This window comes from Camelus ferus, chromosome 20, assembly GCF_009834535.1.
Source record: "Camelus ferus isolate YT-003-E chromosome 20, BCGSAC_Cfer_1.0, whole genome shotgun sequence".
NCBI classification, from domain to species: domain Eukaryota; kingdom Metazoa; phylum Chordata; class Mammalia; order Artiodactyla; family Camelidae; genus Camelus; species Camelus ferus.
This window is the reverse complement of record NC_045715.1, coordinates 24,695,882-24,708,906: the sequence shown is the minus strand read 5'-3', so window position 1 is coordinate 24,708,906 and position 13,025 is coordinate 24,695,882. Positions and strand designations below refer to the sequence as shown.

The 13,025-nt window shown below is 49.8% G+C and overlaps 1 protein-coding gene across 2 annotated transcripts; it reads right to left on the bottom strand.

Moving 5' to 3' along the window:
* Nucleotides 1-2,028: 2,028 nt before the first annotated feature.
* PI16 (peptidase inhibitor 16) lies at nt 2,029-12,717 on the bottom strand. Of its 2 annotated transcripts, none has more exons than XM_032462969.1 (7): nt 12,502-12,717; nt 8,216-8,434; nt 6,237-6,346; nt 5,864-5,952; nt 5,122-5,220; nt 4,191-4,330; nt 2,029-2,105 (listed from the first exon to the last, which is right to left on the bottom strand). In XM_032462969.1, the coding sequence occupies exons 1-6, from the start codon at nt 12,670-12,672 to the stop codon at nt 4,209-4,211; spliced, it is 810 nt and encodes a 269-aa protein (XP_032318860.1). In that variant the 5' UTR covers nt 12,673-12,717; the 3' UTR covers nt 2,029-2,105; nt 4,191-4,208. The 2 variants fall into 2 exon arrangements, with proteins under 2 accessions (XP_032318860.1, XP_006195354.1); XM_006195292.3 differs by having other exon boundaries at nt 4,546-5,220; nt 12,502-12,716.
* Nucleotides 12,718-13,025: the final 308 nt, after the last annotated feature.

Below are 13,025 nucleotides of genomic sequence, written 5' to 3'. Positions count from 1 at the left end.
CCTAATTCTGATGGACAAAGCTGGAAAATCTCTGACAGGCCTTTTGGGAACTCCTGTGATAAAGTCTGAGGTGGCAGCAGTGGCCTGTGCTAGGACAGCCCTTGTTACTGTGCCAGTGCCCCAGTGCCTGGGAGTCGTGCAGCCTAGTGCTCAAGCAGACCCACCCCACTCTGGTCCCCGAGGCCTCTGAGTACCAGCCCCCTGCCCTTCTTTTGAACATGCCCTCCATTCTCATGGGCTTCTGACACACCCCTTCCCGGCCCAGTTGTTACAGCCCCTGCCTGACTAATATGGGACACCATGTCTTGGCTTCTGTTACCTCCCAAAAAAATTTCCAAAGAAGTCACTGCTGCTGATCTTAGGTTTTCTCATACGACAGGTTTCTTGAAGGCTGGACATAGGTGCTCTTGCTTTGCACAAGGCGAGCAGATCCCACCCCAGAACTGAGAAGGATGGGTTTGGACCTCTACAGTCTGGTTCTGCCCAGAGGCTACCTTACCTGACCACCTCATAGGACTTGGGACTAACTTGAGAAAACAGGCTCACAAGGGGAGGGACATCCCCCCCCCCCACCCCCTCAGGAAGGCAAGTTGGGTCAGCATCTGAAAATCAGTTAATGTAATATATTCTATCCATAGAAGGAACAAAACCATGTGATCATCTCAACAGACAGAAAAAGTATTTAACAAAATTCAGTATCCCTTCATGATGAAAACATTCAGAAACCTAAAAAGAGAAGAGAGCTTTCTCAACCTGAAAAAAATGGCATCTATTAAACCACATGGTAAAAAACCTAATGTTTCCCTCTAAGATCAGGAATAAGACAAGGATGTCTGCTCTTGCCATTTCTCAGCATTGTACTGGATGGTCTAGCCAGGGCAATAAGGCAAGAAAATGAAATAAAAGTTATCTGGGTTAGAAAGGCAGAAGTAAAACTGCAGATGATCTTATGTATAGAAAATCCTAAGGAATCCACTAAAAATACTGTTACAGCTAACAAATGAATTCAGCAAGGTTGCGGGATATAAAATTGATATACAAAATCAATTGTATTTCTATACACTTGCAATCAAAGTGAAAATGAAATTAATAAAACAATTTCATTTACAATAACATAAAAATAAAGTATTTATGAACAAATTTAACAAAAGAGTTACAAAATTTATATTTTGAAAACTTGCACAGTGTTGAAAGAAGACCTAAATAAGTGGAAAGACTTGGATCAGGAAACTTAATATTTTTTAAATGGCAGATTACACGATCTCCATCAAAATCTCAGCTGACTTCTTTGCAGAAATTTAACAAGCTCATCCTAAAATTCATACAGAAATTCAAGGTACCTAGAATAGCCTAAACAATCTTGAAAAAGAACTAAGTTGGAGGACATGCAATTGGCAATTTCAAGACTTAACCTATATAGTAAGCTACAGTAATCAAGACAGTATGGTACTGGCATAAAGATAGATACATAAATCAATGGAATGTGATTGAGAGTGCAGAAATAAACATTTACATTTTAATTCACACAATTAACTATAAAACTCAAAACAGGCATAAATCTTTGTGACCTTGGATTAGGCAATGTTTCTTAGATATAACATCAAAAGCACAAGCAACAAAAGAAAAAAAGATAAACCGGACATCATCAAAATTTAAAACTTTTGTGTTCAAAGGATATCGTCAAGAAAAAATGAAAAGACAACTCACAGAATGAGAGAAAATGTTGGCAAATCATGTATCTGGTTAAGGGACTTGTATCGAAAATATATAAAGAACATTATTTTGTTTATACGACATTGTAGGAACAACTCAGTAATAAAAAGACAAATACCCCAGCTACGATGGGCAAAAGACGTGAATAGACATTTCTCCAAAGAAGATACACAGATGGCCAATAAACACGTGGAAAGATGCTCAATGTCATTAACCATCAGGGAAATGAAGATCAAAACTGCGATAAGATACTACTTCACACTCACTAAGATGACTGTAATCAAAAAAGACATAATAACAAGCAATGGTAACATGGAGAAATTGAAACCTTTATATATTGCTGGTACAAATGAAAAATGGTGCAGCCGCTTTGGAAAGTAGTCTGGCAGTTCCTGAAAAAGTTAAACACAGAGTTACTGTATGATCCAGAGTTACCATATGATACCACTCCTACCCAAGAGAAATGAAAACATGTCCACACAAAAACTTCTACATGAATGTCTATATTTATAGTAACATTATTTATAATAGCCAAAATGTGGGAACAACCCAAATGCCCATCAATTGATGAATAGATAAACCAAACATATTCTATACAATGGAATAATACTACTTGGTAATAAAAAGGAATAAAGTACTATTTCATGCTACAACATGGATGAACCTTGAAGATATGCTTAGTGAAAGAAGCCAGACACAGAAGGCCATATATTGTATGATTCCATTTACACAAAATGTCAGAGAAGGCAAATCCATAGAGACAGCAGTGGTTTAGGGTAATAAAAATGTTCTAAAATTGACTGGTGATGGCTGCACAACCCTGGGAATATACTAGAAATCATTGAGTAGTACACTTTAAATGGGTGAATTTTATGTTATATGAGTTATACCTTAATAGACATACATTATATCATATATATAGTTATATACATACATAGCAGGCAGCCCTGGCCTGATCTGGATGCTTCCTGTTTAACTGCTCACAAGTCAGCTTTGGCCTGGGGACTGGCACTCTGCCCTGCCCCACCAGCCCCAGCTGGGTCCCATGCTGCCCTCAGCACCTACATTGCTAGCCCTGCACACACATTTGCACTTTCCTGCCCCACAACATCTGGGACAATCCTGTGCTTCCCCTGGGGGTGTGTCTGGCACTCCAGAGCCCTTTCTCAGGACTCCTCCAAGCACCAAGGGTTGGCAAAACCATGCCTGAGGTACATTTCTGATTTTGTGTCCCGGATTGGCCTGGGCAGCAGCACCCCTATGAAGAGGTTGTATGCCACTCCTTGACCCTGGGTCTCAACACAGCTAGGCTCCACTGACCCTCAGAGCTGGGAGTGTCAGCCCAGTGCCCTTGGCCTCCCCTTGGCCCTTTCCTCTTCCTGTTAGCTGCCTGAAGAATTGGGTGGCAGGGAGTTAGGAAGTAAAGGAAAAGTGCCCCAATGCCTAAATGGAGTGTTTAGGGGTGTGAAGGGGAAGGAACAGTCCCCTTGGGTCAGTAGGGGAAGAGGTGAGCCTCTCAGGGCCTCCCAAAGAGCCCTCCTTTGCCCCCGACCCTCACCGGCATGGATACTTGTACTTTTACACAAGCTTTTATTCAGGAGTCAGGGGCTGTCTCCCTTCCCTGGTGCCTGCCTGCCCCACCCATAGAGCCCCATTCAGATGGGGCTTGTCTTTCATCTACCCGCCGCAGGCCCCCTGCCAGCTACATAGGCAAGTAGGGGGAGGCGACACTCAGGGAGATCCCCTTACCTTGCCTAGGCAGACAACCCAGGCCTGGCAGGCAGGGACCTCCCCAGAATCCTTACCCACCCCAGCCTCCACCTCCCAGACTTGAGATGTGAGGGGCAGGAGGGGTCTGGGACACGTGTGCTGTCAGCAGGCAGCAACCTGAGCTCGCAGTGGCCAGGCCTTGTACTCCCAAAGATGTCTGTGAATGAGGCACATGCCCTGCAGCCTGTACCTTCCACAGGGACTTCAGCCAAGAAGTGTCTTGTTTGGGGAACTGGGGACAGGATGGGGGAGACGGCAGGAGGTCAGCTGACCTCTTCAACCTGGGAGGGCAGGAAGCACTGCTGGGAACAACCCCAGACTTCAATGGTATGAGGAAGAGGCCAGGGGACTGGGAGGGGCTGAGGGGTTCCTGGGAGGCCCTGAGATCTTCTGTCCCTGGAAGAGCAGGACTATGGCCACAGGACAACCGGAAAGTGGACACATGAGGTCACAGGAACACTGCTCAGAACAATCTGTGCCCAGCTGACGTGTGGATCTCTCTAGAGGGAGAGGCACTACTGGGGCAGCACCATGGGTTGGCCCTATAGAGGCCTCCTGAGGGCACAGGGTCTCTGGCCTGGACTCTGGCCAGAAGTTGAAGAGGGGCTGCTGGGCCACAGAGAGGACTTGTCCATGAAATTGTGGTCTCATTGGAAAAAGACAACCCAGAGTGGACATGAGGCCAGGGTCTCCCCACGAGGCCTTGCCTTTGAGTGGTGATCCCTTCAGAAGATTCCAGCCAACACTAGGTGAGGCAGTAGCAGCAGTCCCAGGATGAGGCCCCAGACGTACCCAGGGTTTGAATTCAACCCTGACTGGATGCCAGGTTTTTCAGGGCCCTCTGCACCTGCAGGAAGGGAGAGGCTTTGCCTCAGCCTGGAGATAGCTCTGCCTGACCTCCCACCCACCCTACCAGGCATGCATGTAGGGGCCCAGCAGCTAGGGAGGAAGCTCCTACTTGGAGGGTGCATGCCCTGCCATGCACATACCATCTACGCTAGAGGCAGAGTGCTGACATTCTGGAGCCCGGAGGGAAGGTGGGGTGGACACTACAGGCCTTACCTGGCAAGGAGGACTGCAGGGCCAGGGTACGCCCGCCCATGGCATTAGCAGTGGCAGAGGCACTGGGGGAGTTGGATAGGGACTTGGAGGAGGTGTGCCCCTTGTGATCCAGTGTGGCCTTCAGATCACCTGGCTTGTTCTGGGCTGGAAAAACTGAGGCCAAAACCTCACTGGAATGAGGTAACTTGGCCTCAGCCTCCCCCTCCTGGGAGTGGGGTAGCAGCTCTCGTGTCCCTGTCAAGGATATCCTGGGGTGCAGAGAACTCTCTGGGCTCTTGGAGGGCATTCTTGTACTGTTGGCCTCTTTGTCTGTCGATTGGGGTTTGAGATCATGGGTTGATTTGGGAAAGGTGGTTGGCCTTTCATTCAAGAAGAGCAGGCTGTGAGTTGCCAAAAAGGAAGGGACCTCAGTTTTTAAGGCAGATGGAGCCTCTGTTCCCATGGAAGGGGAGTCTTCCGTTACTAAGGGAGACGGAGCCTTGGTTTCTACAGCAGGTAGAGCCTTTGTTGCCAAGGAGCCTGAGACCTTTGTTACCAAGAAGGATGGAGTTTCCGTTGCTAGGGAAGAAGCAATACCCTTTTTCCTAGAGTCTGAGGCTTCTGTTGCCAGGGAAGATGGGGCCTCAGCTACTAGGTGAGGCAAATCCTGAGCTTCTTCTGGGCCTCTGATGGGTTCTGATAAGAGAGACAAGGCCTGGCATTAGTACTGCAAGCAGGACCCCACATCCTTTACCCTACTGCCAACAAGGTGAGGTGACCAAATGCCTTACGAAGACACAGAAACACATGCACACACCGTCTCCAGTGAATGTCCCTCATTGATAGTAAATATTACTTCTTGTGATTGACAGTTGTCCCTTCATCCACTTCCTTGTCCAAGTCTTCCTCTCTCTGCACTTGACTTCCACTTTTTCAGGGGAGTTCTCCAGCTGGATTCTTGTTCCTAACATGCCCACCACCGCGCAGGCCCAGAGGGTTCGAGTCCCTCTGACCACGCTCACCAATAGGTTCTGCACACCGGGGGTCCTTCTTATGTGGCTACTCCCACCTCACCCTGCGCTGGGGAGCCTCTGGACTCTCCCCACCCTCCGCTTGGAGGATTGAAATCCGGTCACTTGGAAGGACAGGGCACCAAAGTGGCTGCACACGGTAGGCAAAGTGGGCTGTGGGCTTGGGAACCCGGATAGGGTGGGGCTGCCGAGGGTTCCTCCCCTGTCCATGCAACGCTCTCTGGAGCTGGGAGCCGTGGAAGGCTCTAGACCATCCAGTTGGCATCCCCTCTTTCACCTCCCTTCCCACCATCTTACCCCTGACTCACCACACAGAGAGTTCTTGCAGCGGTAGCCAGAGGAACATTGGGAGCACGGAGTCCCCTCCTGGTAGGGCCTCTGCCCCTTCACGTTCCCCCTGCGGGAGGCGAGGAGGATGCTGGGGAAAGGGGGGTCCCTGCCAACCCCATCCCTATCCCTCATACACACACCCTGGTCCAGAAGTGCTCCCTTGGTCTTACTTACCTTCAACTAACACGCTGGGCCAATGAGAGCAGATTCCCATTGAGTGCCCTCAGCACCCCCAAGGGTATAGGGTATGGGCCCCAGGTTAGCCCTCTTCCTCTTCTTTAGACTGTGTCCAACTCAGCCCTCCCCTTGGCTTTGCTCAGCCCCTACCCCCAGGGCTCCCTCTGCACTCACGGGGGCTCATAGTTGCAAACCAGCAAGTGAATATTGGTCTCATCAACGCCCTGGAGCTTCTCACAGAAATGGGAGCCACAGCCAATCCTCTCTGTCCTGGCCCAGACCACCTGAAGGAGGGCAAACCCAACAGTTTAGTCTGGGCAGGATGTCTCCTAGCTAGTGTCTCTCTACATCAGCCTTCTGTGAGTGAGGAGAGGAGGAACCCTTAGCCTATAAGATCCAAGTCTCTGAGGACACACAACTTCAAGACAAAACTCTGAACAGAGTGTTTTGGGAGAAATTTGTCCAAATAGTCTACTCTCCACTACTGAACACATATACCACTTCACCAGGCCTCTCTCCTTCTGAAAACCTTCTCTTTTGATAGACCCTCATGAATTCTTCCTGTAGAACTTTGCATTTTAAACAAGGATATATCCAAAGGAATGAATGTCAAATGGTAGAATCTGAAACATAAGCAACAAACAAAGTCCAAGGAAGGGGACAGAGGAGCCATTTTGGAAGTAGAACTTCCTCCCAAATCACAAGTAAACAGGGACCTGCTCTGCCATTTCTAAGTGTGGGCCTCCTAGCAAGTAGAAGTTCTGTCTTAAGCATATATTTAAAAAGTCAAAACAACCTTTGTGCACTCCTTTTGCTATTTCTACACCCAGTCTGTCCAGGAGTCACTCAAATTGAGGCCAGTTTTTGTTTTGTTTTGTTTTGTGTCTGTGAAATCTTACTCTGAATGGTAATTCTGCACACCCTTACTCCCCCCAGGATTAAGGTCTTTCTGGCTTGAATCAGTTGAGGGTCCCCTAGGTACCACTGTTCAGCATCTCCCAGGCAGAAATGACCTAGAGTGCATATGCATTCATCCCTAGAGAATACAAGGGTGGAAGTGGGGTGGCCCTAGTCCTACTGGGCACCTCCTGCAACCCCTGCAGGCAGTTGTGTTTTTGGGGAGTGTGAGAGGTGGTAGAGTATAGAGAGAGGGGTCAGGGAGGGCTGGGACCTCACAACTTCCTGATCTGTGTGGGTGGTTTTGGGATTTCCTTCTTTAAAGATTAGCACTAAAAATACCACTCAGAAAAAGCACCGGAAAATGGACTTGGTTGATATGGGTGGGAAGAAGTTTGGCTCATTTCCTTTTTCTTTTTTAAAAAATTTGTCATGTTACTATTTGAACAACAAATAAGCATTATGAGGAGAAAAAAGAAAAGAATTCATCACCACTAATGTTAATTCCCCTACATACACATACACACACCCCAATTCCCCTTATCTGCAAATTCAAACTTCCAAAATACAGTAAAACCCTGACATAGCAAAGTGTGACTGCAGGAGGGAGGAAATGCTCTCAGAAGGTTACCTGAAACCTTCACTCAGTGACAATTTGCTCTTATTTTAAAAATAGTTTTTACAGGAAAAAATAAGCAAACAAAATTGTCTATTTGCTTTATCTGTCCCTGGCAGATTAGAAGCAGCAACTTCGAAACCATGAGAAATGACAAAAGAGGGACAGTGAGAGAGAAGACAAAAGTGGGGATGGGGTGGGTGCTTACTGGTGGGGCAAACAGCCCTGCTTAAACTAGGCCAGAGAACAGGACTGCTTAGAGCTCGATCAAGATAACTTAGTGCAGTAATCACTGTTCAGGAAATTGGCTCTGCGTCACCTAATTTAGGTCTCTTCAAGACCAGGAGGCCGAGAGGGGCCGCCTAGGTTTTCAAAAGATTGTGGTTTTTTAAAAGTCGACTGAAAATGGTTTAGGCAGTCTGAGAAGCAGACTTCCTCAGGAGCCTGGACAACACATCAGTTGCCGTGGAGAGACCACTGTTCTGAAGGATGGAAGTGGGGCTTAGGGACTCCAGGGCCATGAAGGAAGAGGTGGCCCCGCCCGGCCCCGCCCGGCCCCGCCCATTGCCCTGTGGCCCCGCCCACTGACCACTGGCCCTTCCCTTGTTGTGTGGCCCCACCCGCCGGTCCAGCCTCGCACCTGCGTATAGTGGCCGCACATCTGGCCCGCGGCGCAGGTGGCAGCGCTGAGGTTGTAGTGCTCGTGTTCGTGGTGCCACTCCTCCATGGCCAGCGGCACGTCCAGGCCGTCGGTGATGGCGAACAGGTTCTCGCCGCGCCGCCCACGCTCCTTGTTGTGGCCCCACACGCACTGCTGCGCGTAGGCCTTGGCGAAGGCGGCCAGCTCCTCATCCCACCTCTGCGGGGAAGGTCGGGGAGGGAGGTGAGGACGCCTCTTGCTCAGTGGAGGCAGAAGAGGAGGGTGAGAGAGGGAGGTGAGGTTGCCCACAATTCTGTGGGGATCATAGAAGAAGGTTGAGGGCATCTGCGGGGGTGGGGGCTATGGAGGCGGAAAACCCTCCCCTCTTTGTGGGGTGACTCTTGGTCATGATCTGGCACAGATCTCTGCCCCTGGTGAGCTTCTGTGGGGAAGCCACCCCAGGCCATAGAGTTAGCTAAACTTTGGACCATTCACCAGCTGTGTGATTTTAGGCAGATTGCCTAACCTTTCTGAACTCTCATAGGGCTTTGGAAAGAATAAATGAGATGATGCTTGTGACAGTGTGATTATTAATTAATATTAATATCCTTCAACATGAAGGGTGGGCTGTGATGCTCCTGCCGTGGTTGCCTGAATTGTTCTGAAGCCCACAAGACGTCCAGTGAGAAGTACCAGAACTGGATTGTTTATTCAGCCATTCCTCTCTGCCCACCCACCAGAAATCTGACTTGAGGGGCCAGCTCTCCCCTTTCAGGCTCCCACTCTCCCCTTGGGATAGCCTAGCCTCCATGGCTTTACCAGCTCCAGGGTTCCCTCCTAAGTGCTCTCTTGTCAGCTGACAACCACCTTCCCCAAGAAAATTAAATGTCTCTGAATGATTTTCACTGAGAGGCCTATTTTCAGAGCCTTGGTGGCCCAAAGAGCTGTCAGGTCCCCAAGGCAATGTTCTCCAGTGGGGACCTCAGGTAAAGGGTGGGAGGGGGCATTTCAGGTTAGAGGGCCTCTGAGGTTTTGTGTCCCTGGCTGGGAGGACAGGCCAAGTGTGGGTGGGAAGAGGGATTAACAAGTCATTTGACCAAAGGATTGAGGAGGGAGGCCTGGATCCCATTAAACTTCGTCCTTGGCCTCTCCTGGAAATGGATGGCCTGGCGGCAACTCTTGCTCCACCCTCTGTGGGTCCAGCCAGCTGCCGGAGCCAGACAGTGCATAAAGCACTGAGAGCTTGGGTGACCTTGAAGGGAGGGGACTATGTGGCTGCACCTACTCCCCACCCACACAAGGTTCTTAGGAGCAGCTGTCTGGGGTGGGGATGGGAGCACTGGGCAGGGATAGCCCCGCTGCTGTAACTTCAGGTGAATCCCTTTCCCTCTCTAGGAGTTTTTGACCCAAGTCACTGGTCCCTGAGGTTCTCTCAAACTGGTAGTAGAGGGGGATAGGGTGTGGGAAAGGGGCAGGTGCTGGGGACCAGACTTAGGGTGTCTGGGATGACCGACCTGCAGGGCTCCAGACTAGACTGTAAAGCCTGCAGGGTGTCTGGCACAGAGCAGGTGCTCAACAGACATTGTTAGCTTATGATGATTGAAACACAGCCCTGCTTAAAGCAGTCTCCCCTACAGGGCCAGGCTGTGATTTCCATTCTGCCTGGTTGCCTGGAGTCCCACCATTAGAGATTCACTCCTATGGGTCTTAAGACTTCTTAGTCATCCAGAGACCCTTGGGGAGTTTCAGGAGTCATGGCACCCACCCACATTGGCCACTTGGTCACCATCTGAAAGCAAGTCCATTCATTCATTCACTGACCCCCTCACACACTCATTTATTCAACAGTCCTGGGGCAACAGCAAGGACCAAGAAGCCCAAGTTCCCATTGTCATAAACCGTTATTTGGGCCACCATGTGTTGACTGACAGATGTGTGATGGGCAATATAGGGGCACCAAAGAGGGCCGTTTGGCCCAACCTGAGGGTGGAGAAGGAAACACTAAACTAAATGTTAAAAGATGAGGCATTGGCCAGGTGGAGAGTAGAAGGGCATCCTGAGAAGGCAAAACATGAACAGAGGCTTGGAGGTGGGAAAGACAACCTGCTCAGGTTACTGAAAGAGAAAGTTTGCAGGAGAGGAGGCTGGAGAGGTAGGCAGGGTCAGGCACCCAGAGAGGGGCTTCTCAGGAGCTGGAGCTTTATTCTGAGGCAGGAGGATAAGGGAGCCAGTGGGAGTCAGGGAAGGGGTTTGAGCAGAGTCAGGCCAGTGTGTTGGATCATTCATTCTGGTTAGTAGAGGCCAGAGGCTGGGGAAGCAGGCAGAGGATGTTCTAGAAGTTCATGGGAAAAGAAATGAATGACTGAACCAAGGTTGTGTCAAGGAGATGGTGGTGGGTGAGGGAAGATAAGATTCAAGAAAAATTGAACCTTGTGGAAGGTAAAAGTGGTGATGAGTAGATGTGGAGGCTGAGGTAGAGAGGAGTCCATGATAACCCCCACATGCCTCACCCTGGATCCCTTCCCTCTTTTGTTACCACTTATTGAGCACTTACTGTGTGCCAGGCACTGCTCTAAGTGTGTTACATGTAGTCACTCATTTCATCCTTACAATCACCCTAAAGAGAGTCGTTATAATGTTATCATCCCCAATTAACAGATGAGGTAGCTGAGACATAGAGAGGTTAAGTAACTTGGCAGAGGTCACACAGCTAATAAATGACAAAGTCAAGATTTGAACCCAGGCCATCTGGCTGCAGAGTCTCTGAATTTACCACTGCTGAAGTTGAGCCTGAAGCTTGTCTCAGTTTATCCTGGTGTCCCAGTCCAGCCTTGTCTCCACCCCGTCCTCACCACTTCCCACTAGGCAGCAGCATAGCCTCTCAGAGTCTGGACTGCTTCATAGCATGTTGCCCCACTCCTGAGGTCCACCTCTGTCTGCAGAGCCAGCCTCCAGCCTCAGCAGCAAGACTGTGGGGCATCAGTGATCTACAATGGGGAAACTGAGGCCTACAATGCGTTTCAGGCCTCAAACTGGGAGCTGTTGGCAGAGCTGGTACCAGCGTTGAGGGCTCTTGGTTTGTTGCCTGCAGTTCCTGTTTGCCAAGGCCGACAGGGCTATGAACAGCAGTGCTGTGTGAAAGTGTAGCCCTTCCGAGATCTTTGTCACACATCATCCTGTCTGACCCTCAAGGCAGGGATTGCCAGCCCCAGGTGATCAGGAAACAAGAGGGCTTTTGAAGGTAAAGGGTTCACCCAGCGACACTTCACCAGATTGGACAGAGCTGCTAGAACTCTGGTCCTGGAACCCCCCAGACTTGCTGCTATGTCCCCCAGGTATGACCTTGGGCACCAGCCAGGAGGTCCCTGGACACTGCCCATCACCTAAGGGTGTCTGGAGGGGATGGATGAGTCTAACCCTCAGGGAGGGCAGGAAAGGGGTGAATTTCTCACTTTATCTCTTTTAATCCTGAACATAAACATTCTGCCCCTAACCCTGCCATCAAATAACTTCCCCTCTCTGATAGAGGTAACCTCTGCCCCAAATCTGGCTTCTGTCATCTGTAGTCATGTCAATCTGCATGTGTCCCCCACCAGTATACTATAGTATTTTTTTACTATATTTCCTACTGTATATTTGTGTATATGTGTATATATTTTTTGAGATTTCATTTTCCCCCACTCAATATTATGTCTGTGACATTCAGTTCATGTCAATACATATGTAGCTCTAATTATGACCCCATTTTATAGATGAGAAACTGAGGGTCCTTACTAGGTTAAGAGACTCAACCCACACCACGAGTCTTGTGGGTGGCCAAGAGAGAATTTGATCTATGTGAACAGAGCCCTCTCTCTTTCTGAATCCTGTTCTCACCTCATCTCCTTAGTACATCCCTCTTACTCTAGGTGCTGGGACCCATCCTGCTGCCCTGTTTTTGTTTCTCAACTCCTTGGAAGGCAAAAGAAAGATCATTTTCACCAAGGTGTTTGGAACTCCCTGTGTTCCCCCTCCCAGGGCACATGCATTTCATGCATTTTAGGAAGTGCTGGGAAGGGGTCACTGGAGTGGGAAGCAGGGCTTCAGGCCTGGCTCTACCAGATGTGTGACCAGCGAGTTCCTCTGAGCCTCAGTTTTCTCCTCCATATAATGAAGCTGCTTATGGAAGAGAGATGTCTGTGAATTATATAACATCAGGGACTCTGTTACTGCCTGAGAGATGAGTCTCTGAGACAGCTTCCACCCAGTGGGTGAGCGGGGTTGATGGGGGCCCTGACCGCACTCACCATCTGCAGCATGTTGGCGGCCGGCGGGGATACCTGGGCTCGGTAGAGGTTGTGCAGCTCCACCATCATATGTTTTTCCTCTTCACTGAGGGCTCCGGCAGGGCCTGTGGTGGCCACCAGCAGTAGCAGTGGCGGGAGCAGAAGCACCAGGAGGCTGCAGGAGCTGTGCATGGTGGCCAGTCCTCTCCGCTTCTCCCGCTCAGGGGTCTGGCAGCTGGATTTAAACTCCTTCCCACACAAGCACCACCCTGGCTGGGGCGGGTGGGAGGGACTGTGTCTGGAGGCCTGGCCAGCTCACACAATGTCTCGGGGAGGGCTGGGTGCTTGGGTCCCGACCAGAGCTGAGTCCACTCCCAGCATTTATCTCCCCCTGGAGTCCTTGGCCAAAGCCTCTTCCCTCTTGGTAACAGGGGCTCAGGCCAAGAGCCATGCGAGTTCTGCAGTCCCTCCTCACTTGTGGACAGGTCCTCCAGGGGCAAAATCACAGTGACCTCTGCAAGGACTGCTTGCTCCCCAGGTCACAC

Excerpts from the sequence above, each read along its gene's own strand:
- PI16 (XM_006195292.3), bottom strand. The coding sequence starts at position 12,672 with ATGCACAGCTCCTGCAGCCTCCTGGTGCTTCTGCTCCCGCCACTGCTA. Across the intron at positions 5,221-5,863 it reads CTGCAAGAACTCTCTGTGTG|AACCCATCAGAGGCCCAGAA; the intron begins GTGAGTCAGGGG and ends CTCTCTTATCAG. Across the intron at positions 4,331-4,545 it reads CCTGCAGTCCTCCTTGCCAG|GTGCAGAGGGCCCTGAAAAA; the intron begins GTAAGGCCTGTA and ends CCCTTCCTGCAG.